This window comes from Periplaneta americana, chromosome 7, assembly GCF_040183065.1.
Source record: "Periplaneta americana isolate PAMFEO1 chromosome 7, P.americana_PAMFEO1_priV1, whole genome shotgun sequence".
Lineage (NCBI taxonomy): Eukaryota > Metazoa > Arthropoda > Insecta > Blattodea > Blattidae > Periplaneta > Periplaneta americana.
In genome coordinates this window covers 148,352,420-148,376,338 of record NC_091123.1, presented here as the reverse complement: position 1 = coordinate 148,376,338, position 23,919 = coordinate 148,352,420, and the positions used below count along the sequence as shown (strand labels likewise).

At 35.1% G+C, this 23,919-nt stretch overlaps 1 protein-coding gene across 2 annotated transcripts in view; it reads left to right on the top strand.

Annotated features, from left to right (window-relative positions):
* The window catches only part of LOC138703575 (ATP-binding cassette sub-family C member 4-like), an 89,488-nt gene extending 68,720 nt beyond the window's left edge, over positions 1 to 20,768 (top strand). For both annotated transcript variants that reach the window (XM_069831556.1, XM_069831555.1), the window contains exons 16-26: positions 2,047 to 2,126; positions 3,114 to 3,264; positions 5,245 to 5,351; positions 5,510 to 5,633; positions 8,330 to 8,506; positions 9,263 to 9,399; positions 11,117 to 11,368; positions 12,477 to 12,649; positions 16,678 to 16,807; positions 18,600 to 18,710; positions 19,651 to 20,768. In XM_069831556.1, the coding sequence (XP_069687657.1) occupies positions 2,047 to 2,126; positions 3,114 to 3,264; positions 5,245 to 5,351; positions 5,510 to 5,633; positions 8,330 to 8,506; positions 9,263 to 9,399; positions 11,117 to 11,368; positions 12,477 to 12,649; positions 16,678 to 16,807; positions 18,600 to 18,710; positions 19,651 to 19,692 (1,484 nt within the window). In that variant the 3' untranslated portion in view covers positions 19,693 to 20,768. The remainder of the gene's footprint in view (positions 1 to 2,046; positions 2,127 to 3,113; positions 3,265 to 5,244; positions 5,352 to 5,509; positions 5,634 to 8,329; positions 8,507 to 9,262; positions 9,400 to 11,116; positions 11,369 to 12,476; positions 12,650 to 16,677; positions 16,808 to 18,599; positions 18,711 to 19,650) is intronic.
* The last annotated feature ends 3,151 nt before the right edge of the window (positions 20,769 to 23,919 follow it).

Here is a 23,919-nt window from a genome sequence, read left to right as displayed (position 1 = left end):
TCTATGTCTCAAGTCATTTCGAGTCAAAATAACGCAAGTTTAAGCTCTCTAAATAACTGAAACTTTTGTGTTTAGGTATTACATATCGAAAGAATTAAAATATTATATTTAACAAATAAACACAATTATTATGCTAAAATAATTTAAATTACGAATTTAGAATAATTATCGTAACTTTGATAATTGTCTTCACAATTTTCTTATAAATAAATTACTGTATGTACAGAACGTCTTTATGAGGCTCAAAATAAGAAAAACCTTGAAGATAATTCATGTTCCAAATAAGGTTCATGGGCCTTGTTTAGCTCATCTATAGAGGGCCTTATTTGGAGCTCCCTGTAAATCCACACTTCATTCATAGCTTTACTAAGGGATAAATAAATACACGTTAAGTGGAAAATATCAATACACTATCTTATTCTAGTAATCATATGCTTTGAAATGACATATACCATGTTCATTTATGTTAAGTTACCAAAAAATGCATAAGGTTTATTAAAATACCTCGTAATAATAGCGACAACAGCTTCAGACGTCGTTCACTGTTCAACTGAAGCAAACATGGCGAAATCGTTCACTTAAACTGTTATAGTTTCTGGTCTAGCCATTAGAAGCCAGGAACTGTCAGAAACATTAAGAAACTAGTGGAAATTGTAATGTTATCTTAATTAAATGACAGATGGGCCTTATTTAGAACCGGGCTTTATTTGGCTCATGTACCTTAATATGCCGACAAAACTATCGCGTAAAATCGCGAAATAGAGTTTTACTAGCAAAATATGAACATATTCGCGAATTATTAGGCCTACTATTGCGTCGATATACAGCGAATTTCATATTCTGAGTCATATATCTTAATGTCGTCTATCAGTTGATGTCTTCTTCCGCCTCGAACTACTCTCCCGTTTAACATTCGTTCCAGTGCATCCTTCAGTAGGAAGTTTCTTCTCAGCCAGTGACCCAACCAATTCTTTTTCTCTTTCTGATCAGTTTCAGCATTATTCTCTCTTCACCCACTCTTTTCAACACAGCTTCGTTTCTTATTCTGTCTGTCCATTTCACACGCACCAACCTTCTCCATATCCATATTTCAAGTGCTTCTAGTCGTTTCTCTTCACTTCGTCGTAATGTCCATGTTTCTGCCCCATACATTGCTACACTCTACACAAAGCACTTCACTAGTCTCTTCCTTAGTTCTTTTTCCAGAGGTCCGCAGAAGATGCTCTTTTTTCTATTAAAAGCTTCCTTTGCCATTGCTATCCTCCTTTTGACTTCCTGGCAGCAGCTCATGTTGCTGCTCATAGTACACCCCAAGTATTTGAAGCTGTCCACTGCCTCATTTAGAATTCGCAAGTTTATCTTCTTTACTTTTCTTCCTATGACCATGGTCTTCGTCTTGTTTGCATTTATCTTCATCCAATACCTGTAATTTAGTTTCACTAGCATATCCCTTAGTATCACCTCCTCTTCAGCTAACAACGCCATATCATCAGCAAATATTATGCACTTTATTCTTCTTCCTCCTACTATCACCTCTCCCATGTTCTGAAAACAGTTCTTCACTAAATCCTCCAAGTAGATGTTGAACAGGGTAGATGATAAGGAGTATCCTTGACGTACTCCTCTCCTTATTTCACTTCCTTCTGACATTTCTTCTCCTATCCTCACTTTGACTCGTTTCATATAAAGGTTACTGAACACCCTCCTCTCTTTGCAATCCATGTCAATTTTCTTTAGGATCCCCATCAGTTTATTCCAATCCACTCTGTCAAATGCCTCTCTAGGTTTACAAATATTATATACACTTCTTTATTCTCCTCTAGGTATCTTTCGCTGATTGTTCGTAATAGTCCATTTGCGCCTCTCGTACTTTTTCCCTTCCTGAAGCCAAACTGCTCTTCTTCTAACTGTTCTTCCATCTTAGAATATGAACGTCGATTCAGTATGCTGTTAATTAGTTCATTAATCATTACCTATTGTCCTCTCTCTTATTACTTTCATTTGTGTTTTCTGCATAATTTACATCGATTTTTCTTTCCACCACAGAAAGAATTCTGAATGCCTTTTCTCATGACATGAAAGTTCTGGATGAACTACTGCCATCAACACTATTGGAATTAACACAGGTTTGTATGCCATTCTTTGTATTTTTAAACTGGTAACTCATGACTTGAACATCCAACTCATACTAACTTTTCTGAAATTAATAGTTTTATGAGGGAATATGTCAGCAAAATCAAAACGAGTACCATATGATTAGATTCCGCCAAACAGGAAATAAATCAAATTATTGCCAAAGGACAAGTAAAAAATAATTATTCATATATAAACCTGAAGATCATAAAATTCTATTAAATTATATGAAGGGTTCAGAGCCATAGTGGGCCAAGCGCCATTTATTAAAAACAGAGAAATCAAGGGTTAAAGTTAAGTGAATACCGTAGTTTAATGAAGATTGAAATAAAATTTAGTTTTAATGTGTATGCTTTATATTACTTGCTATATGTTTCCATTGAATTATGGTAATAACTTAATTTTAACCCTTGTTTTCTACGTCTTCAGTAAATGGCACTTGCCCCACTATGGTTCTGAACCCTTCATATCTAGCCTACCAACAAAAAATACAAAAGATAATAAAATTAATATCAATTTATATCTATTCCTGTCACAGTTTCCATAGCAACTGGTAATTATGTACGAATATGATCTATGAAAAATACTGAGATGACTTCAACACAGTCTAGTATATACAGTCACGAAGCTCAATACTTAGGGAATATGCATCCATAGATAGTTGCTAACCACTAGGATCGCTACTATCACCTCATCACAGACAATGCGAAATAGTACCGGCACAGTCTATTGTTCCTAGTACTCTTATCACCTCAAGCTTCGTGACTGTATATACTAGACTGTGACTTCAAGGTGTTTATTTTGTATAACACCACTCTCAATACTATCTGTTTAAAAATGTACTACTATGTTACAGTATGGGATTCAATACATTTTCTTCTTCAACTTATAAATTTGTTCTGAGAGCTCTAATAGGAAGGCAAAAATGGATAAGAAGGAAATTTCACCAGGATTAACCGAAGTTCCAACTTTTTTTACAGTACATGGTGATGATATTAGGGTGCATGATGGTGATTGGAGTCATCTGCCAATGGCTCATCATACCAACAATAGTCCTCATATTATGTTCCTATCTTGTGGGAACCCTATGCCTTCCAAGCACGAGAGCTCTTAAGAAAATTGAAGACACGAGTAAGTCCACTAGATTATTTCAAACAACGATGTTTATTGAAAATACTCGTACTTAGCATCTTGATTTACAGTGTACAAACTGTAATTAAATGAGTGGTACACACTAGGGAAGATGAAGCGGACACATTTTGTCGTATAAGTACAGTCTTAGAAAAAAGTTTTGTTGTACAAAAAGTTTTGTTGTACAGATACTTTATAAGTCCCATAAAGACGACAGTGCGCATGATCAGAGGACAAGCGACCTGTTTCACAAGAGAAGGACTAGTTGAGGTAATAAAATTAGTTTTGTTTCGTTGTATGTCTGATCACGTGCAGTGCCTCCTTTCTGGGACTTATATAGGGCAGTATCTGTGCGACAAAACTTTTTTCTAAGACTGTACTTATGGTATGAAAAGTTATCTTCATGAAAGCAACTATTTATGGAGTTGTACTGCTCAAAATGACAAATGGTACCTATTAGCCGAAAAAAATAATGTAGTTGCATAGAACATGTCACTCACCCTATCAGATAAACTAGTTTTTAAAGTAAATTTTAGATTAATATTGCATTTAATATTGGCAGTAACTTACACAGACTCTTCAATACCTAGAAAGAAAAAGGCAATGATATTGACTATCCTGTATCCTAATGTTTTATTAAGTTTCTGGAAGAAACACACTAGAACAATATGAAATATAGAGACACACGAAAACATACCCCAACGAAATTCTCAACACACAACTCAATTTCAGAACACACACACTCTTTGACTCTACATTATACCACACGAACACACCCTCACAGGAAACAAAACAAGAGGCACCAAGACCAACAACGACCAGTTCTGAGGATGACCCATAAATAGGTCGAAACATGTAAACAAGGTACGTTAGAATTTAACACAAGAAAGTCTTATCATACATATTCCGAAGTTATTTTTCATATAGGCCTATCGTAGTTCACAGAAAATGTACATCAGTTCAACTAAAACACAAAAAAATACACCTATTGTTGGTGGAAGTTACTGTCGTATCCAATCATTTTCCTCAAGAGATGACGGCAATTTTTTAAATAAAAATTCGAAATCCATAATGTTTATTCGAATCATTTCTTAGAAAAAAGGATTAGTTCATCACTAGATTTCGGAGGATGATGGAAACGACATCGAAACTAGTCAATTAGGTAAAACAACACCACAAATTAAATATTGACACAGTGAAGTTGTATTTATTTATGTTAGATAACTTAATACTGGTAGTTCTTCAGTGAAAAAAAAAAATGTTTTTTTTTTTTCAGTAATTTTGTCTTTCACTTAGCTATACGTAGAACTCTTTGAGACAAGAAGTGCAATGGCCTCCTGCATATTTTTATTTCATTTCAAAGTTTTTGTGAAGGGGGCACATGTCCGTCTGCACCTCCTTGAATACGCACCTTATTATTATTATTATTATTATTATTATTATTATTATTATTATTATTATTTTATTGGTGTTGTGAAGATCAAAAAAAATTGTCATTGTATTATATTAATTATGTATTAGGCATATATTGTCTTGTATTGTAGTATTGTATTGCTTTGAATTGTATTGTATTGTATTAATTATGTTATATTCATAGCATTGTAGTAATTTTCTATCATACTGGTTGAGTGGAAGAGAAGGCCGAATGGCCTTAACTCTGCCAGCTAAAATAAACCATTATTATTGTTGTTATTATTATTATTATTATTATTATTATTATTATTATTATTATTATTATTATTATTATTATTAAAAGTGCCAAATTTGATATATGCTTTATTGGAGGAAAAAGGACAGTCATAAATTGGCAAGGGGTGGTGACAAACCATCACTGATACTGTATAATTTTGGTATTTAAAGTATAGGATCTTTAAATGGTAAAATTCAAGATTTTAGCTAAATATTTTCTGAATGATGTACTTAACTGTATTGAGTAAATTACTCTTATTTTAATCTGTTCCTTTTGTTGTTCTTTTCAAGTGATGATTTCCGTGGATTCCTTGTTCAAGAGTACATTAGAAGGCATCACAGTAATTCGATCCCTCAATGCTGAAGAATTCTTTGCGGAAGAATATGCTGCATGCTACGTAAGATATTATTATTATGCAATAGCTATCTTGTACAATGAAATTAGACAGACATTATATTACAGCTGTCATTTTGTACCTAAATAAATAATCAAATAGCCAGAATTGTCTCATAGCTCACAGCTTCATAGACATTGATTCTTTTTTCTTTTTCACAGGACTCTCATTCATCAGCGCTATATTTGCTGGACTGTGCTACCCACGCACTGGGGCTGTGGATTGGACTGTTCAGTATTTTGTACACCGCATGCATCACTCTTGGCTACAGAATGATAAGTCCGGGTAAGGAATGTTTCATATTTACTCCAGTCTCCTACACAACAATATTAATTTATATTATTTTAAAAATAAACAATATGAGATTCTGTTAATTCATTTCCACGGAACAGAATAGCTTAAAATTCCATTTCAACATTAATCATATTACAAGATCTCATTTAACACAATTTATCAACATAAAAAGTGCTAATATTGTTTAATATTACGGTACGTCACAAAGAAGAAGCTTGGATTAGTCAAGGCTCTGTGCCCCAACATCGTTGTTTTCTGTTTTTATTGCTTTACTTAATAATTTCCCAAATTAAATTTCAATATTTTACAGGTGCAAATAATTTTTTGGGAATTGTGGGAGGCACAAAATCGCATGTAATTTTTACATAAAATAAGTCTACAATAATTCAGTTCTTATGCAATAATTAAGTTATTCATAGTTAAGTTACCGTACTTGTTATTTTATGTTAACTTACGACATAAATTAAATCAATATACAGAAATACGAACACCAATATTGGAACTCTCTGCATCATAATCGACAGTTAATTCCCGATTTACCACGAAAATCGTCTGTAGCTGCATTTAGATATGCAACAGGCCATGACTGTTTGGCCAAACACCTGCATAGAATTGGAATATATCAGTCCCCTAACTGCCCATTGTGCAACTCAAACCAAGAAATGGATTCGGAACACCTCAAAATCTGTGCTTCAGTGGCTGACCATGATAATATCTTTGAAAAATATTGGAGTGCAAGAGGTCAAATGACTTTATTGTCAAACGCCTGGCATTAGAAAACAACATATTGTAAATACAGAGTGATTCAAAAGTCTCTTGACATTTCATGGAAAACTGCATGCAATTGCAAAAGTTCCTGTACTTCTGAAACATACTATACCAAAGACTACATTTAGTGCATTTCAATGTGGTTGCCCTCTACGTCTAGGCAGAGCCTCCATCTTTCTTCCGTAGACCGGAACATTTTGTTCAGCATAGCAGGCGTGATCTCGTCTTCTGGTGCTAGTTATTCGTTGTCGTAATTTATGTAGGGTAGCGACTCGTAATCGATACACCTTAGACTTAATGAACACCCAGGCGAAAAAGTCTAAGGGCGTCAGGTCTGGAGAGCGGGACGACTAAATTCTCGATGAGCCGCGATCTGTCCACCTATTGGGAAAGTGTTCATTGAGGTATTCTCTTACAATTAAGGCAAAATGGGATGGTGCGCCATCTTGCTGGAAAACAACGGTGTCTGTTATTTCATCCTGTTCCAGCTAGGGTACCAAGATGTGTTGTAGCATGTCAAGGTAGGTATTCCCTGTAATTGTTCGCTCTGCGAACATAAACGGCCCTTCATCAATGAACAGCACAATGTTCATCAGGTTTTCATTCTCGACTACATCTAACAAGTCAAAACACATTGCTTGTAGAGCTGCAAAATCCTCAGGTTCAAGCTTGTGCATTATCTGGATGTGACAGGGCGTGTAGCGTAAGGTACGCCATACAGTGCTTTATGAAACATCAAGCTCCCAGCTGAGTCTCCTGATAGAAGCGGTGGGACTCCGTGTGACGGCATCCTGTATGGCTTGCACTGTAGCCGGTCTCCCCGAACTCTCCTCATCTGCAAAATTGCCAGTTCGTTGGAATTTGTTTATCAGATCTCTGATAGCTTGCCTGCTAGGCCCCGGTTTCCAGAATCTTCTCTCGAAATCTTGCTGGGCCTGTTCGTAGGTCATTCCACATAGTCGAGCTGAAACGACTGCTATTCTTTCTTGTATGATGAGCATTCTTTCTAATTATATATAAAAGAAATCCCTGCATTAGCGATATCAGGAAAATGTCAAGAGACTTTTGAATCACTCTGTATGTAATTTTTTTTTATTTTTTGGAATTCCTGGCCTAGATTGTATACAGTTTTGTAAGTCTTTGGATTATGTTCTTTTAGGTCCCTTTCCAAACTAAGCACAAAATTATTTCAGTTTTGTCTATGTCTCTTAGGTGTTTCTTTTTTATTATAATTAATTTTATCTTCAAGCTTTACACCTCTAATATATTTCTTAATAACTCTTACATTTTCAATTACTGCAGTGACTTCTTCATCCCTAACTGTAAGTCCCCTTTTGCTACATTACCGGTGTCTCTTTTTTTTTTTTTTGTCCTAAATTCTCAAAAGTTATCCTTTCTTAAATCTGGCATATGTTTTTCTGAAAGTTTAAAATATCAATAATTAATAACATAGCACTAAATTCATAATCCGACGTTGCCCTACATGGCCTATAGAAGATAATAACATCAACAAAGTGGAAGCTGAAAAGTTATCGAAGTATATTCCCCTATGAACTGAACACAGACATATTTATAAGCTTTAGTCTGAAAGTGATACTTGCGTCATAGCAGCACCTGAGTTTATTATCAAAGACTAAGGACTACTGGTACTTGACGAAAATTGTATTTTGATGCCAACAAAAATTATACCGTACCTAAATCACAAAAAATACTTATAATGGAAACTCATAGAATAAAATTGTTGGCATTGTGCTCAACATATCAAAAAGTCAATAGCTTGGAATGAGGTAGGCCTATGTCACACTCAAGTTCGAATGTGGAATGCAGAAATGCCGAATAATAATAATAATAATAATAATAATAATAATAATAATAATAATAATAATAATAATAATAATAATAATATGTGACTCTTTCAGAGGTAAAGCCTGCATATCTCGGGCTCACCACACATTGCAGTCTCCTGATGAGCAGTTTGGTACCGGAGATTGTTGCGTATTCTGCCTATGCAGCTATGCAGCTTGTGTCAGTGGGGAGGATGGTGGAACTTGGGTCCCTTGAGCAGGAGGACTTGGACTTGCTGCCCCATAGTGAAGGTTAGTTACGGTCTATAGTACAGCACATCAATTATATTCACATAAACAAAGCTGTCATATGATCTAGTGGCCAGAGCGCTGAACTCATAATTAAATACAGAAAAATTAATTAAAATTACAAATACACGCAAATTGATCGTAAAATGGCGTATGCAAATAGGAAGTATCATTCCTGTGAACATGGGTTTAATTCCCGGCATACCCCTAAGTTTTTATTTGTGTTGGGCAGCCCATGGTTCAGATAACACAGGGATTTTCTTCGGGAGCTCCAGTTCTCCTATGACATCTCAACAAACCTTCATCATCATCATCATCATCATCATCATCATCATCATCATCATATCTGGAAATGGTCAGACAGAATAAGAATCGAAGCTGTATTGGAAAGAGTGGATGAAGAAAGAATGATGCTGAAACTGATCACTGGAAGAAATGGTGAACGGGAGAAGAGTTCGGGGCAGAAGAAGATATCTGATAATAGACTACATATGGATCATATGCAGAGACTAAGAGAAAATAGGAAAGACTGGAGAATGCTGGGTTTGCAGTGAAGACCTGCCCTTGGGCAGAACACTGTGAATGAATGAATGAATGAATGAATGAATGAATGAATGAATGAATGAATGAATGAATGAATGAATGAATGAATGAATGAATGAATGAATGAATGAATGAATGAATGGTCAGGAAGTTCGAATTTCTTCCATTCTCCCTGAATAAAATAATCTAATGTGTATAATTTTTGTGATCACATAGATGCACCTCCAACATTGCCACCATCAGAATGGCCTGCAAAAGGAGATATTCGAGCCACTCACCTATCATTACAGTACAGTCAAGACAAGCCTTGTGTTCTTCAGAACCTCAATTTCACAATAAAATCCGCAGAGAAGGTAAGACTTTGCTATAACTCCATCCAAAAGTTTCATACCTACAGAGCTAATAGCAAAGCATTTGGAAAAAAGTTTTATTTACATAAGAAACTATTATATAGACAAACAAACATTATTACTTACTGAGGGTATATGTATGCTTTTAATAAAATAATAATAATGGCGATGATGATGATGATGATGATGATGATGATGATGATGATGATGATGATGATGTTGAGGTCGTCGTCGTCGTCATCAGCATCAAGCTTTTTAGGCTACAGGTCACTGTTTTAGTTTAAAGCCTGACCAGTGTATCCTGCTGTTCTTCGCATAAATTTCATCTCGGTAGATTTCAGTCTAGATTTATCTTTGACTCTAATGATCTTTCACCCCATATAATAAGACAGGAAAAGCTGGAAAGTTCACCCCATATAATAAGACAGGAAAAGCTAGAGAATTGTATAATTTTATTCTTGTAAGTAAATAAATAAAATATTTCTTGAAGAAAATAAACACAGAAATGTAAATAAACGAAGGATTAATATATAAACTCATGGCAACGTATTTCAGATTTTCCCACGATGAGAAGCAATAGCAACATTTAATATCTATATTGAGGCCTATATAATTTCATGACACTCCACTAAATACCATCGTAATACGAAACTCAGTTGCAGTGACAAGAATTCTACATGTAATAATATATTCCAGATTAATACTAATATTATTGTTGTTGTATCAGTAGCAGCAGCAATAGTAGTAAAAGAAAAGTACAAACAAACCTCAACTGGGTAGCCTGAGAAATTATGTGAAAATCAACAACATGACATTGTAAACTAAGCAACTATTTCTTCTGTTATTTTTTAATTGTTATTTTAACATATTTTATAATGGTTAGATGTATGAGTAAATAATTATTAATTGCTAGCAACTAACTAAGAAATGTAATTAATTATTAATATCTCAACAAAGTTCATGTTGACAGTAAAAATGTGTTTATTATATAATACCAGTACCGGTATGACATTTAAGGTCCAGACTAGCACCCCAATAAATTATTACTCTGCAAATATTGGAGATAGTTTAACATCATGACAACATAATTCAATTCCTTATAAAATCGCAATAATAAGCAATTTTTCAAATTTGGGTCGTATTATTATCAGCAAATGGCGTTCATTTATCACATTATTTTATATACCAGTAAGAAACAATATTGATCATTTTGAGTAAACCGCCATGTTGTGTTAGTAAATTTATTAGTAAAAAAGTATATTTCATGTTCATTTCCGGATGAATTCACTCATCGATTTGGAACATATATTTTTCTTATGTTTTTCGGTGTCAAGGATGTTGAAAAAAATATCGAACATTTCTAAATTAATATTTTCAACATCATAAACTACTTAGTATAATGAGAATATAAAAATATACAGTATATTTATTTGTGAATAGCTCACTTCCACGGCCGTCTAGTACAAGTTAATATTTACTGCAACCCAGGGGCGTATTTTGCGGGCTACCGGGGCTACCGGCGGTAGCCCAAGGAAATTACAAAAGAAAAAGTTTATAATATAACATAATGTAATAATTTTGTATTATTAGTTTTACCATAGTAATTAAAATTAAAGTAATTGTTAGATATATTTTGTGTAATAATAGAGTCAGCGGTAGCCCAAACCCTTTAACCAGTATACGCCACTGCTGCAACCATCACAACCTTTCTTTTGTCTAGGTTGGAGTTGTCGGATGTGTGGGAGCAGGCAAGTCTGGTCTGTTGTCAGCTCTGCTCAGAATAGCAGAGCCCCAGTCTACTGAGGCGGTATGGATAGATGACATTGCTATTAGCAACGTTCCTCTCAGACTACTGAGGAGTAAGATTTCTGTTGTGCCACGATTCCCCATCTTGTTTTCTGGAAAACTGAGACTCAACTTGGATCCAGAAAATGCATTAACAGACAATATTTTATGGGATGCATTAGATAAGGTACGTTTATATGTTTCCTGCTAAAAATACCCACACTAAAATTATCGTAACCATAAAGCTCATACATAATTCAGTCAATTCGCAAATGACTTCCCAAAAAATGACAGAGTTTTGATCCTGATAGATTATATGAGTTTTGTGTGAATAAAATAGACATGGGAAAGATTTCCTCAGAGCATTTTGGCTTCCCCTGCCATTTTAATTTCACAAAGGGCAGATTGTGAAATACGGTAATAGAAGGGTTAAATATTGAAATTTAACAATGGCAAATCATGCACAGATATAACATAAATTTACTTTACTGGCACTTATTTGAGTTAGCACTCCATTCATATCCATCAAGTGGACACAAACACACTCACTGCCAAAAACTCCATAAACATTTTAAATGACTCACTCACATCCAAAGACACACATTTTCATTGAGTCTTCATATCTGTCCAGAAGACATACACCATCGTTTCTAAAGAAAACATAAACGTTTTAAGTGCTCTACCAAATCCATTATGTGTGGACTCGTGTTTAATGCCGCAGTTGATGATCACATGGTATTTTGCAAATTAAAACTAAAATTATAAGAAATAATTAAATTTCACTAGATATTTTGTTCGGTAGACCGATATGTACTGCATATATAATTTTGGCAGTTTATACCGTTTACACCCTGTGCATTTTTCTTGGATAATGTGAATAGATGTGAGTTTCTTGTGAATGGCTCAAATTCCTTTTTACGAATATAAGTTTCAAAAACATATACACATGGAAAAGGTAATTTGAAAAGTAATAGTCTTGCTAACATAAAACAGAATATTATCCATAGATCAAAACAGAATGAAAACAAGCCTAATGTATCTACAAAACCCGAATGGATGGTGCAATATATGTGGACTATTTTAAATCTCCATCGAACCATACAGCGAGACATTTTGAAGGATCAATGTAACTGATAATCTTATCTTGAAACTTTATAACAGAATAAAACGTTTATTTTGTATCCAAGTCGCAAAATGTGCAAGCCATCAGTGTCATTATTCACCCACAGCTAATGGAGGTGCATTAACATTAACCCAGTGAATTCAGTTAGTTCAGCTGAATGTCTTGCTTGTAGGTGAAGCTGTGCAGAGCAGTGCAAGCACTGCCATTCGGCCTGCAGACCGAATCTTTTGACTGGGATAAAGTCTTTACAATCCACCAGAGACAACTGCTGTGCCTTGCTAGAGCTCTTATTGATGGCAACCACATCCTGTTCATCGACATGGTGATGGGCAACCTGGATCCTCAGTAAGTGACTGCATTACAATGTCTAGCAGTGATGTGGTTGTTTGGTTGCGATATGTTAGAAATCAATTTTTTTTTAAGTTTTCATTACGAAGACAGAAATTTTACTGCTTGATTGTTCAGGATGGTAGGATAGCCATTATTGGACCTCGGATTTATATACACTAAACACGTCTAAAATATGCATGCGTATACAGGATGGAAGTGATATAACTGTGCACATTGAAGGTGGCAATAGAATATATTGAAATAAATTAAAAACATATTTATGTTTTGTAATTAAGGGGAGGCAGAGGTGAAATTTTGAACAAAACTGAAAATTTGTTTTTTATTATCTTTATACACTATATTTTCATATTCCGATGTTAGTTTTTGATTTTGTGCCCTTTAAAAGTATGAAATTAAAACCAAGATAACTGTATTACTATATTATTCCCATAATAAACTAATACTTATCATTATTTATATACCTTCTCTGAACATATAAATAAAAAGAAATATTGAAAATTTCTTACAATATGGTGCATGGAGCATTTTATATCAAATGATATAAAGTTTTATAAAATTATTAATATTTACAGAACTATTGTACTTAGAAAGTTGAAACTTGGTATGTCCATTACTAATAACATACTTAGTATCCATGATCAATTTCAAACAAATAGGATAAATTTTGTGGATTTTGAAATATTCACATATGCCTCCCCTTAAGTGCACGGTTAATTAGATAATTAGGCTGAAAGTCTGTGTAGTTTGCCAACAGTGCATCACCGGCTCACCTATGATTACACATAAATTCAAGTTTCAATAACAGCATTTCGTCCCTTAGTCACTGCAGTAGGATTGCCAAACTTCCTAATGGCAGGAAATAACGATATATTACGTTAATCTTATTATTTAATTTGCAAAAAAATCGTCCATTTCGTTTAAAAACTGCAAAGGGCTAAATCATTCCTTTATAATCTACGCTGTTCACTATCTACTTGTAGGATTTGGTGAAGAACTGTTTTCAGAACATGGGAGAAGTAAAAGTAGGAGGAAAAAGAATAAAGGGCATAAGTTTTGCTGATGATATGGCGTTATTAGCAGAAGAGGAGACGATACTAAGGGATATGCTACTGGAGCTAAATGACAGCTGTGAGCAGTATAGGATGAAGATAAATGCAAACAAGACGAAGATTATGGTTGTCATAAGAAAAATAAAAAATGTAAACTTGCGAATTCTAGATGAGGCAGTAGAGCAAGTGAACAGCTTCAAATACTTGGGATGTACAATAAACAGTAACATGAGCTGCAGCAGGAAGTCAAAAGGAGAATAGCAATGGCAAAGGAAGCTTTTAATAGAAAAAGGAGTACCCTCTGCGAACGACTAGAAAAAGAACTAATGAAGAGACTAGTGAAGTGGTTTGTGTGGAGTGTGGCATTGTATGAGGCAGAAACATGGACATTACGACGAAGTGAAGAGAAACGAATAGAAGCATTTGAAATGTGGATATGGAGAAGGATGGAGCGTGTGAAGTGGACAGATAGAATAAGAAATCAAATTGTGTTGGAAAGAGTGGGTGAAGAAAGAATGATGCTGAAACTGATCAGAAAGAGAAAAAGCAATTGGTTGGGTCACTGGCTGAGAAGAAACTGCCTACTGAAGGATGCACTGGAAGGAATGGTGAATGGGAGAAAGTTCGTAGCAGAAGAAGATATCAGATGATAGACGACATTAAGCTATGTGGATATATGCGGAGACTAAGAGGTAGGCAGAAAATAGGAAAGATTGGAGAATGCTGGGTTTACAGAGAAAGACCTGCCCAAGGGCAGAATACTTATGTATGTATGTCATCATTTCATCGTTTCTTTGAAAATGAAAGCTAAAAAATAATTAATTTGTACCAAATATGTACATATTTTCGACATTTGGAATAAGTTGGATATTAATATTATTACCGGTATATGTAAAACAGCAAAGGAAGAGCACGTTTAATAGAAAACGAAGCATCTTTTGCGGACCTCTGGAAAAATAACTAAGGAAGAGATTAGTGAAGTGCTTTGTCTGAAGTGTGCCATTGTCTGGTGCAGAAACATGGACATTACAACGAAGTGAAGAGAAATGACTAGCACCATTTGAAACAAGGATATGGAGAAGAATGGAACAGACATGGAGCTGTAAAACTGATCAGGATGAGAAAAAGAAATTGACTGGGTCACTGGCTAAGAAGAAACTGCCTACTGAAGGATGCACTGGAAGGAATGGTGAATGGAAGAAAAATTCAGGGCAGAAGAAGATATAAAATCATAGACAACATTAAGATATATGGATTGTACACGGAGACTAAGAAAAAAACGGAAAATAGAGAAGATTCGAGAATGCTGGATTTGCAATGAAAGACCTGCCCATGAGCAGAAAACTTTGAATGAATGAATGAATGAATGAATGAATGAATGAATGAATGAATGAATGAGTTTCTCTACTGTAAGGGTAAAAATCAGATTCGTACATGTAGTACTTTCGAGTAAAACAGTGTTAATATTTAGGGGAAAATTATTTTTTTCTGATAAAAGTATTCATTGGGGACTAATATGATATTATAATTTTTTGTTGTACTCTAACCAAGGAATAAGCTGTTAAAATCTGTAGAGTTATAGCCTATTACTTTAACTCTGTATAATGGCAAAATATTACCACAGCCAACTAGATGGCTACAAGTGTTCGCAGTTTTTACCACACATCAGATGAAACAGTCTTATAGATTATCTTTGATTTCTTTAATTTAAAATATGCTAAAATAAAAACCCTAAAAATTTGCATTTTAGTGACAAGCTGCCAAATGTACTCACATTAAATGTTCTTCCTTACATTTCGTCGTGGCTGTAGTTTGATATGCAGTATACAACAAAACGATCTCATAGCACCTATAGACATGACTGGGAAATATTTCAAACACAAGTTCTACCAAAATTTATTATGGAAGATCTTCACTGTCACCATGCAGATATTTGTTCACAAAACATAGGATTTACCTCTGATTGAGGTTCTGGCTGTTATGTAGCCTACATCTATTATCAGGCAGTAGTCCACACCTGTGGAGTAACGGTCAGCGCATCTGGCTGCAAAACCAGGTGGCCGGGGTTCGAATCCCGGTCGGGGCAAGTTACCTGGTTGAGGTTTTTTCTGGGGTTTTCCCTCAACCCAATACGAGCAAATGCCGGGTAACTTTTGGTGCTGGGCCTGGACTCATTTCACCAGCATTATCACTTTCATATCATTCAGACGCTAAATAACCTAGATGTTGAGAGAGTGTCGTAAACTAACCCAATACATACATACATTATCAGGCAGTACATCTCACTTGACGATATGTGTCAGAGGAAGAACAATTGTTTGTATACATCTGAAGTCTGATTAGTGTCATATGTAGCCAATCAGCGATGTATGCAATAATGGAGGGGGAAAGGAACTGGCCACCCTACCCCATTATCTCCTGGCCTAGTTGCCTCATAAGTGGTGCCTTGTTGGTATCACTTGTGAGGTTCAGACCTGTCTTTGGACAAGTGACTAGGATATGTTGTTGTTGTTGTTTTCTAATGCCAGGCGTTTGACAATAAAGTCATTTGACCTCTTGCACTCCAATATTTTTCAAAGATATTATCATGGCCAGCCACTGAAGCACAGATTTTGAGGTGTTCCGAATCCATTTTTTGGTTTGAGTTGCACAATGGGCAGTTAGGGGACTGATATATTCCAATTCTATGCAGCTGTTTGGCCAAACAATCATGGGTGTTGCCAATCTAAATGCAGCTACAGACGATTTTCGTGGTAAATCGGGAATTAACTGTGGATTTTGATGCAGAGAACAACATAGGATATCAAAAGTAGGATTTTTTTTTGTAAAATACTTCAAAGATTCTTGTTAACTTTTCAGCATATGTTAAAGAGACAAAACCCAAGCATGTGCTGAACATCATCATAACATTTCAACCATTGAGAACAACAGATGAACCGACATAGAAGTAATTTTATAATATTGTTGTTTCAGGATGGAGTTGGGCATGTTGCAGATCATCAGAAAGCATTTCTCAGAATGGACAGTCATCATTGTGAGCCACAGACTGAGATCTGTAATGAAGACAGATCGAGTATTGGTTCTCGAGTCGGGAAAAATGGCCGTAAGTGTTCAACATCACATGATCATCAAATTTGCAACATACTGTTATACATGCGAATACACTAAACGTATATTATGAAACTACACTATCTACCAAAAAGTAATTGGGCACTATTTTTGCCCCTTTAGAACCTCGTGGTACCACTTCTTGTTGCTATAACAGCAGCCACCTTGTCAGGCATGCTCTCCACTAGTTTGTGTAGGATATCCACTGGAATGCGTCGCCATTCCTCTTGCAACATGGCACTCAGTTGGACAATGGAAGTTGGCTCCATGTTTCGATGGCTACTATGCAGTGGTACGGAGACAATAATGTTCACTGGTTGGACTGGCCTGCATACAGTCCCGATCTCAATCCCATTGAGCATCTTTGGGACGAATTGGACCGGCGATTGAGGTCTCGGGAGATGCGGCCAACTTCCATTGTCCAACTGAGTGCCATGTTGCAAGAGGAATGGTGACGCATTCCAGTGGATATCCTACACAAACTAGTGGAGAGCATGCCTGACAGGGTGGCTGCTGTTATAGCAACAAGAGGTGGTACCACGAGGTTCTAAAGGGGCAAAAATAGTGCCCAATTTGGTAGATAGTGTAATTTATAATATTGGTATTATACTTTATTGCTTGAGTCAATGTTTAGGAAGCGAACAATTCGACGAATGTAATAACTGTATAATATTTAATGATAAAACACACATGTTAAGTCAATTACACAGTGTTCATAGATTTGCTAAGAAACATTAAAGATTATATATCGGTATTACAGTTATATGAACACTAATAATTATTAATGTTCATATAACTGCAATATATATCTTTAATGTTTCTTAACTGTATAATATTAGACTATTTTTTTGTATGACAGCATTGTAAATCATAGTTTGTAATAATGGATATCACGGTCTATGAAGAATGAGTTGCCATGACAGCAGTGATATATTCAAATATTATTGCATGTTTAATAATATAATGGCACAAGAACAGAAGTCATGACATTTTAGTTGCCATGGTAATATTTTATGACAAGCACAATAATGTGGCATAGGCCTATTGTGGACGTTTTTGACTAACGAATGTATGTATGCATTCTATGTATCTTGATATTTTATTCAATAGACCTATTCTTTTCCTTTTAAAGAGACAATAGTTTTTTTTAATTTAAATACTCAGTGGTCATAGTAATTAGTTTGCCATAACAGGTGCGTTTGTCAAATTAATTTCAGTGAAACGGAGTTTTATCAGTTCTGTTTATGAAAAAAGTGGTTTTATTTCTGCGAACTTTTATTGGACTCATTCAATATTATTATGAATGTGGACGCTGTTATCCTATATTGCTTCTCACTATCTAAATTTTGTGTGAAACTTAAGCAACTGCAACATCTGTTGTCACAGAAGGTCTTTTCATAATGGTTTAAGAATTGGATCGTGCAATTTGAGTTCTTTCCAAAAGGTTATAGAGCAGAATCATATCTAAACATTGCTGACGATCATGGCAGGCTCTGGAAGATCAATGATTCTTCTTAAAGTTCATATAATAATGCATGATTATATCTTATTCGCCATTCTCTATGTCTTTGCACTGGACCAGACATTTTCTGTAAGATCTTCCTTGCAAATGTACGGTAATTAGATGTGACAGTCGACCTGCGACAAAGTCCGTGTTTTAGAGCTCTACATATTTAGGTTATATATAAAATATATTATCTGGGAAAATATGTTTATTCTAGTTTTAATGTACCTACACAGTTCTATCATTTTCATGTCTGAAACATTGTGCTTAATTTGTTTTCCAGGAATATGGGCATCCATATCTTCTATTACAGAATGAATACAGCCATTTCTACAAGATGGTACACCAGACCAGAAGAGCTGTGAAAAAGGAGCTGATAGATTTAGCAAGAGAGGTACACACTCTACTTAAATGTTCACATAGATTAGATACTTATTACATGGTCAAGAGTGATGTTAAATATTCTTTTGTTTTATGGAAGAAACTATGATAACAATCAGCTGCTGAGAAGTATTAAAGGCCGTCAGGTGACAATTCACCTAAATCTCACATTCCTCAAATAATGGATCGGCCATGGTGGTCACGTGTATTGGCCACCATCGTCCCCAGACGTTACTCCTATCGATTTTTGTCCGTGGAAGTGGATGAAAGGCGAAGCGTAGAAAAAAAGAAGTAAATACAAGGGATGAAATGGTCGCTTACATTATGAATAGTGTTCTCCTCATAAAAGAATGACAAGATGGTTTCAGATGAGCAAAATTTACTGTTGTTAACTGAGTGGAAAAGTCCACTAAACTGTTGAAATGTATTGGTAGCATGTAGATAAGTACGCCTGTAATTGTTAAGTCATTTGTCTTTCTGTCTTGCCACTAGTAAAGCTTGTTATGCGTAACATTCAAACAGCTTCTCTACACCTATTGTAAACTGGGCAAATCGTTGTTGTTTTTATGAAACCTCCCATGTGACAGTATAGAAAATAATTTTTCAGGAGGAAGAAAAAATTAATTAAACGTCAATAGGCCTACACTGAATATCGATGATGTAATTTATGTTCATCATATTCACCAACGTTTTCTACCGAATTATTTCGTATTCTTATGTACGCCCATTGATTTTCAATTAATTTTTTCTTCCTTGTGAACAATTATTTTCTGTACTGTTACATAGGAAGTTTCATAAAAACAACGACGAAATGCTGATATGAACATTTTTACTCAGAATAGTCCATATTACCGCTGCTAAAATATTTACTATTTCTCATGAATCACCCTGTACAATAAGCTCATTCAAAATTTCATTTATCTTTCACTGACTTCACTGTTTCCTATTTACAGGCATACCTTGGGTCACTACCAAGAGAAGAATCAGAAAAATAAAAAGCCGAGTTTGTGAAGAAAGGCTGCAGCTAATAGTTCGAGTTACTGCAATATATTTTGCAGGGAATGTAATGCAAAACTTGAATTACTTGAGAACTCGGCAGTTCTTAACAAGGCTCGAAACGAAGAAAGCTTGCCATGAAGCGGGCCCTAATGCTACAAGAAACAATCTTAGACAAAGAAGTCTGCCTTGCAAATTATTGTGATCATGAAAAGACGTGTCTAGTCCCTTCCACATAAAGTACCAGTACATATGTGGATAGTGAAACAAGAAGTTCAACTGTTATAATTGAATCGGTCGGAGCTAAAAGGCATTAAGTCAGTTTTTGCAACTTTTCAGGAGAAGTATAAAACATTACATCGTGAAGAAAATCAAGTAAATTTATTGAATGTTTATGTTAAGCTGTAACATAATTCCCTAGTCTTTGTGTGCCACAATAGAAAGACAAATTCAGTGCCTCATATACATTTCAAAAATTATTTAGAAATATTGATTTAATGCCTTTTAGCTCCGTGATTGCTACTTACACTTCATAAATGCTTTAAATATTTAAATATTACATGATATTTTAGCTGTATTTGTTTGTAATATAAATACCACCTACATTCAATGAAAAGATTGTTATAAATTACAACTTATCTTATAATATAGCAAAATACAAACTAAGTACAGTAGAGAACAGTAGGTAAAACATATAGTACAAAGCCACTTATGGCAGCTGATCTTACAAGGATTTCTTTTAGTTTTTGTTGCTGGCCATTTCAAAATGAAATGAACAGAATGCTATAAATTACAACATCTCTTATAATATAGCAAAATACAAACTAAGTACAGTAGAGAACAGTAGGTAAAACATACAGTACAAAGCCACTTATGGCAGCTGAACTTACAAGATTCCCTTTAGTTTTTGTTGCTGACCATTCCAAAATGAAATGAACAGAATGCTATAAATTACATCTCTTACGATTCAGCAAAATACAAGCTAAGTAAAGTAGAGTAGGGTAAAAACACAAAGTTACTTATGACTCGTATTACACTGAAACATTGCTATCACAAGGCGGCGGGATTGGCGGGAGTCAGAAAGCAGTAGCTCTCATGGTGCGCCATGGCGCTGAAAGGCAGGAAGTCAATGACTTAATGCTTTCCTCGTCCGTTCACGTCACCAGTAGCAACAGTTTCTTGTACAAGGAGAAGGCTGAACTTAATTTAATTTTTCTTGCGCTGATCAATAGGTCTTACTTCAATAGTTCATAATGCTAAATAAAAGAAAAATATCCAATTTTGACTTCATGCCTTTCAGACCGATTCAATTCCAAGTTCTTTCTCATCTTAAGATCCGAGTTCATGACCTCGGAATAGCCTTTATTCAAAAGTGTATATAACATTATCTAATGTGAGCAAATAGCTTGGAGAAGAGAAAATGTTAAATAATTTATTTTCAGATGTTCTTTCTTACAGATAACTTAACTGGAATTTGTGAATAAAGAATTATAATTTGTAAATGTTTTTAGTTCATTGCAAAAACTACCTATGCTGTACTTCATCAATTTACTCATCAAAACTAGACAACTACTGCTATGCTCGTGAGATGAATACAATTTGGCAGAAAGTTTCTTTTTGGAGTGGCTGTAATGTTTTTCAATGAAAGCGAGATATGATCACAATTTTGAGCTCAAAACGAGACAGATGCCACCAGTACTGTAGTTGGGCCAGAATGGACCATTAAAATTTTAGTTGAACTCTACTGTTCCGGTTAAAGATTAATATGACTTCACCGTTTCGATATTAAATAATCTTTTAATTCTAGCTAAATATTTATCAGTAAAACGACTCTGTTTTTTATCGGGTTCAGTATTCGAGCAAATTTCAATCTACAGTAGGCTTCCATTAAGCAGAAACACTATGTTAGAAAAAGATGGAGTGAGATGTCAGCAGTCCATCTTTTTTCTATATGCAATTCAGCGCTATGCAGAGAGACAGAGAATGCACTCTGTTGTATGAAGGTGAAGTCAGTCTGAAGAAACGCTGCCAAGCTAGCCAATTTCCAGTGTCACCTATTGAAATTTTTTTCTCACTAAGTATGAACAAATGATTTTACTTGTAAATGACCTGAATTTGGTTAAAACAAAAAACTGGCCTCCTGAGACTGATATCACTGGTGTTGATAAAAGTGTACGCAGACTCTGCGATATTTTTCGTTTGCTAGAAAAGCGACTCTTCATAACTGATTTCCGTTAGCTTATTGACCATGAAACTGAAAATTTTAAAACAAACAATCGACACTTTACCAATTTCAACATCAGGGTGCAAAAGATCATTCAGCACAATGAATGAAGTAATATCAAAGAAGAGAATTTCCTCCAATGCTCTAGGACAAGTGAGTTGATATTCATAAGCAGTGTTGGCCCTCTACTTCAAGAATTCAATCCTCAACTTTATGTACAATCATGGTTGCGAGATGGCAGATGAAACAGCATGTAGGAAATGACAGCCAGTGATATAAGTTACATATGAGGCAATCTGGGTTCTTCTGAAATAGATTGCAAAGTGAGTTACGGTTAAAATTTTTTTCCAACTACAGCAGTGGGTGACACAGAAAAGTCTATCTTCACCCTTCTGGAAATATGCTTATCAAACTTAGAATGCTGTAATCTAGTGAACATTATAATGGTAGGTATACCAAATGACATTTAGTTACAACAGTTGTGTAGTAACTCTCTTTCCCTTCATGAAAGCATACAGAATGTCCTGTTATTGTGTACCTTAAACATGTGCATCGTGTTATAGACCTGCAATCAACAAAGAATTTAATACGAACCGATTATCTATCAGTGGTGTAGCACGAAATTTTCAGCAGGGGAAGCTAACTCAAATTGTCATCCATGTACATATGAGATAACGTATTGGAAAAATATAGTTTTAAAATAAATAGTAGTCAATGTCAAGTCAGCAGTCCGAAGATTGATTGGAACCTCGTAAGTAACACCAATAAGGCATCACCTCGAATGGTACGTAGTAAATTATGAGTTCATGGTTTACATATATCTCTAACAAATAAACACGTATAGGTATAATTTAATACTAGCTCACTCTCTGACATATTTAGAGAAATCACAATATTAACGGTCAATAAATACAGTATTAGTAATTAATTACGTAAGTATGCGTCTGTCTTGGTTGTGTCCTTCATTGATAGCAAGGGAGTCGGTCGTTTCTTTTTTAAATCACACTTTTGTTCATAAGTCAGTCTTGATAATGGAATTGTCCTAAAAATTCAAGTAAATTAGTGTCAGTAACAGTTATTTCACTCCTTATTTATTATATCAGCCACAATGCACACTAACACTTCAACTAAACACAACTCACGAAAGGGATAACTCGGAAACTAAATTATTTTCAATGTTAAAGCTAGCTTCTTGCGAGCCTTGCGACCAGGGTAGTTTTGAAAGAAAGAGATGGAAAATCTGCAGGGTGGGTTACACAGAAGAATGAGGGGATTGGAAGCTGGTGTGTGCAGGCTTCATGTTTACTGCTGCATCATAAATCATCCTGAGCTGCCGCATCACAATATTTAACGCGTAAATATAAATTGTATTAAAATTAATAAATAATTTTGTTCATAAACTGCAGGTTTGTTATGAAATTATTATTAACTGGGGAAGCTGAGCTTTTCAGCTATGCCACTGTTATCTATATAGCTTAGTTACAGTCCCCCACAATGGGAGACGACCAGAATTCTAATGAGGAACGTACTGAGAGACACGACTGAATTCATGTGCTGCTGCTCATATGTATGCTGCACGTTATCCTAAACATTTGGGCATCAAATTTCCAGGATGATGGATTGAAAGGAGTGGACCTGTTGCATGGCCAGCAAGATCACCCGATCTCACACCTTATGATTTCTGGTTATTCAGTCATCTATTTTTCTAAGTAGTCTGTCATAATTATTTCATCTCTGTCGCAAAAACTGATGCAGGGACCTTTGCTGCCGATTTTTGAACGTGAAATTTCTTTGGGTGTGGAGAATCACAGTGTTTCCATTCTTTTCTTTCTGGATCGTTATGATGTATACATCTTTCGTCCATAGTTACAATACAAACCAAAATAATAAAATAATTCTCTTCAAACAGTAGCAAAGCAACTTGGAAATTGTCATTATGAGTCATTTCTGATCAGCATCCAGGTATTCAGCAATCCATTTAGCAAATAAATTTTTCATATAT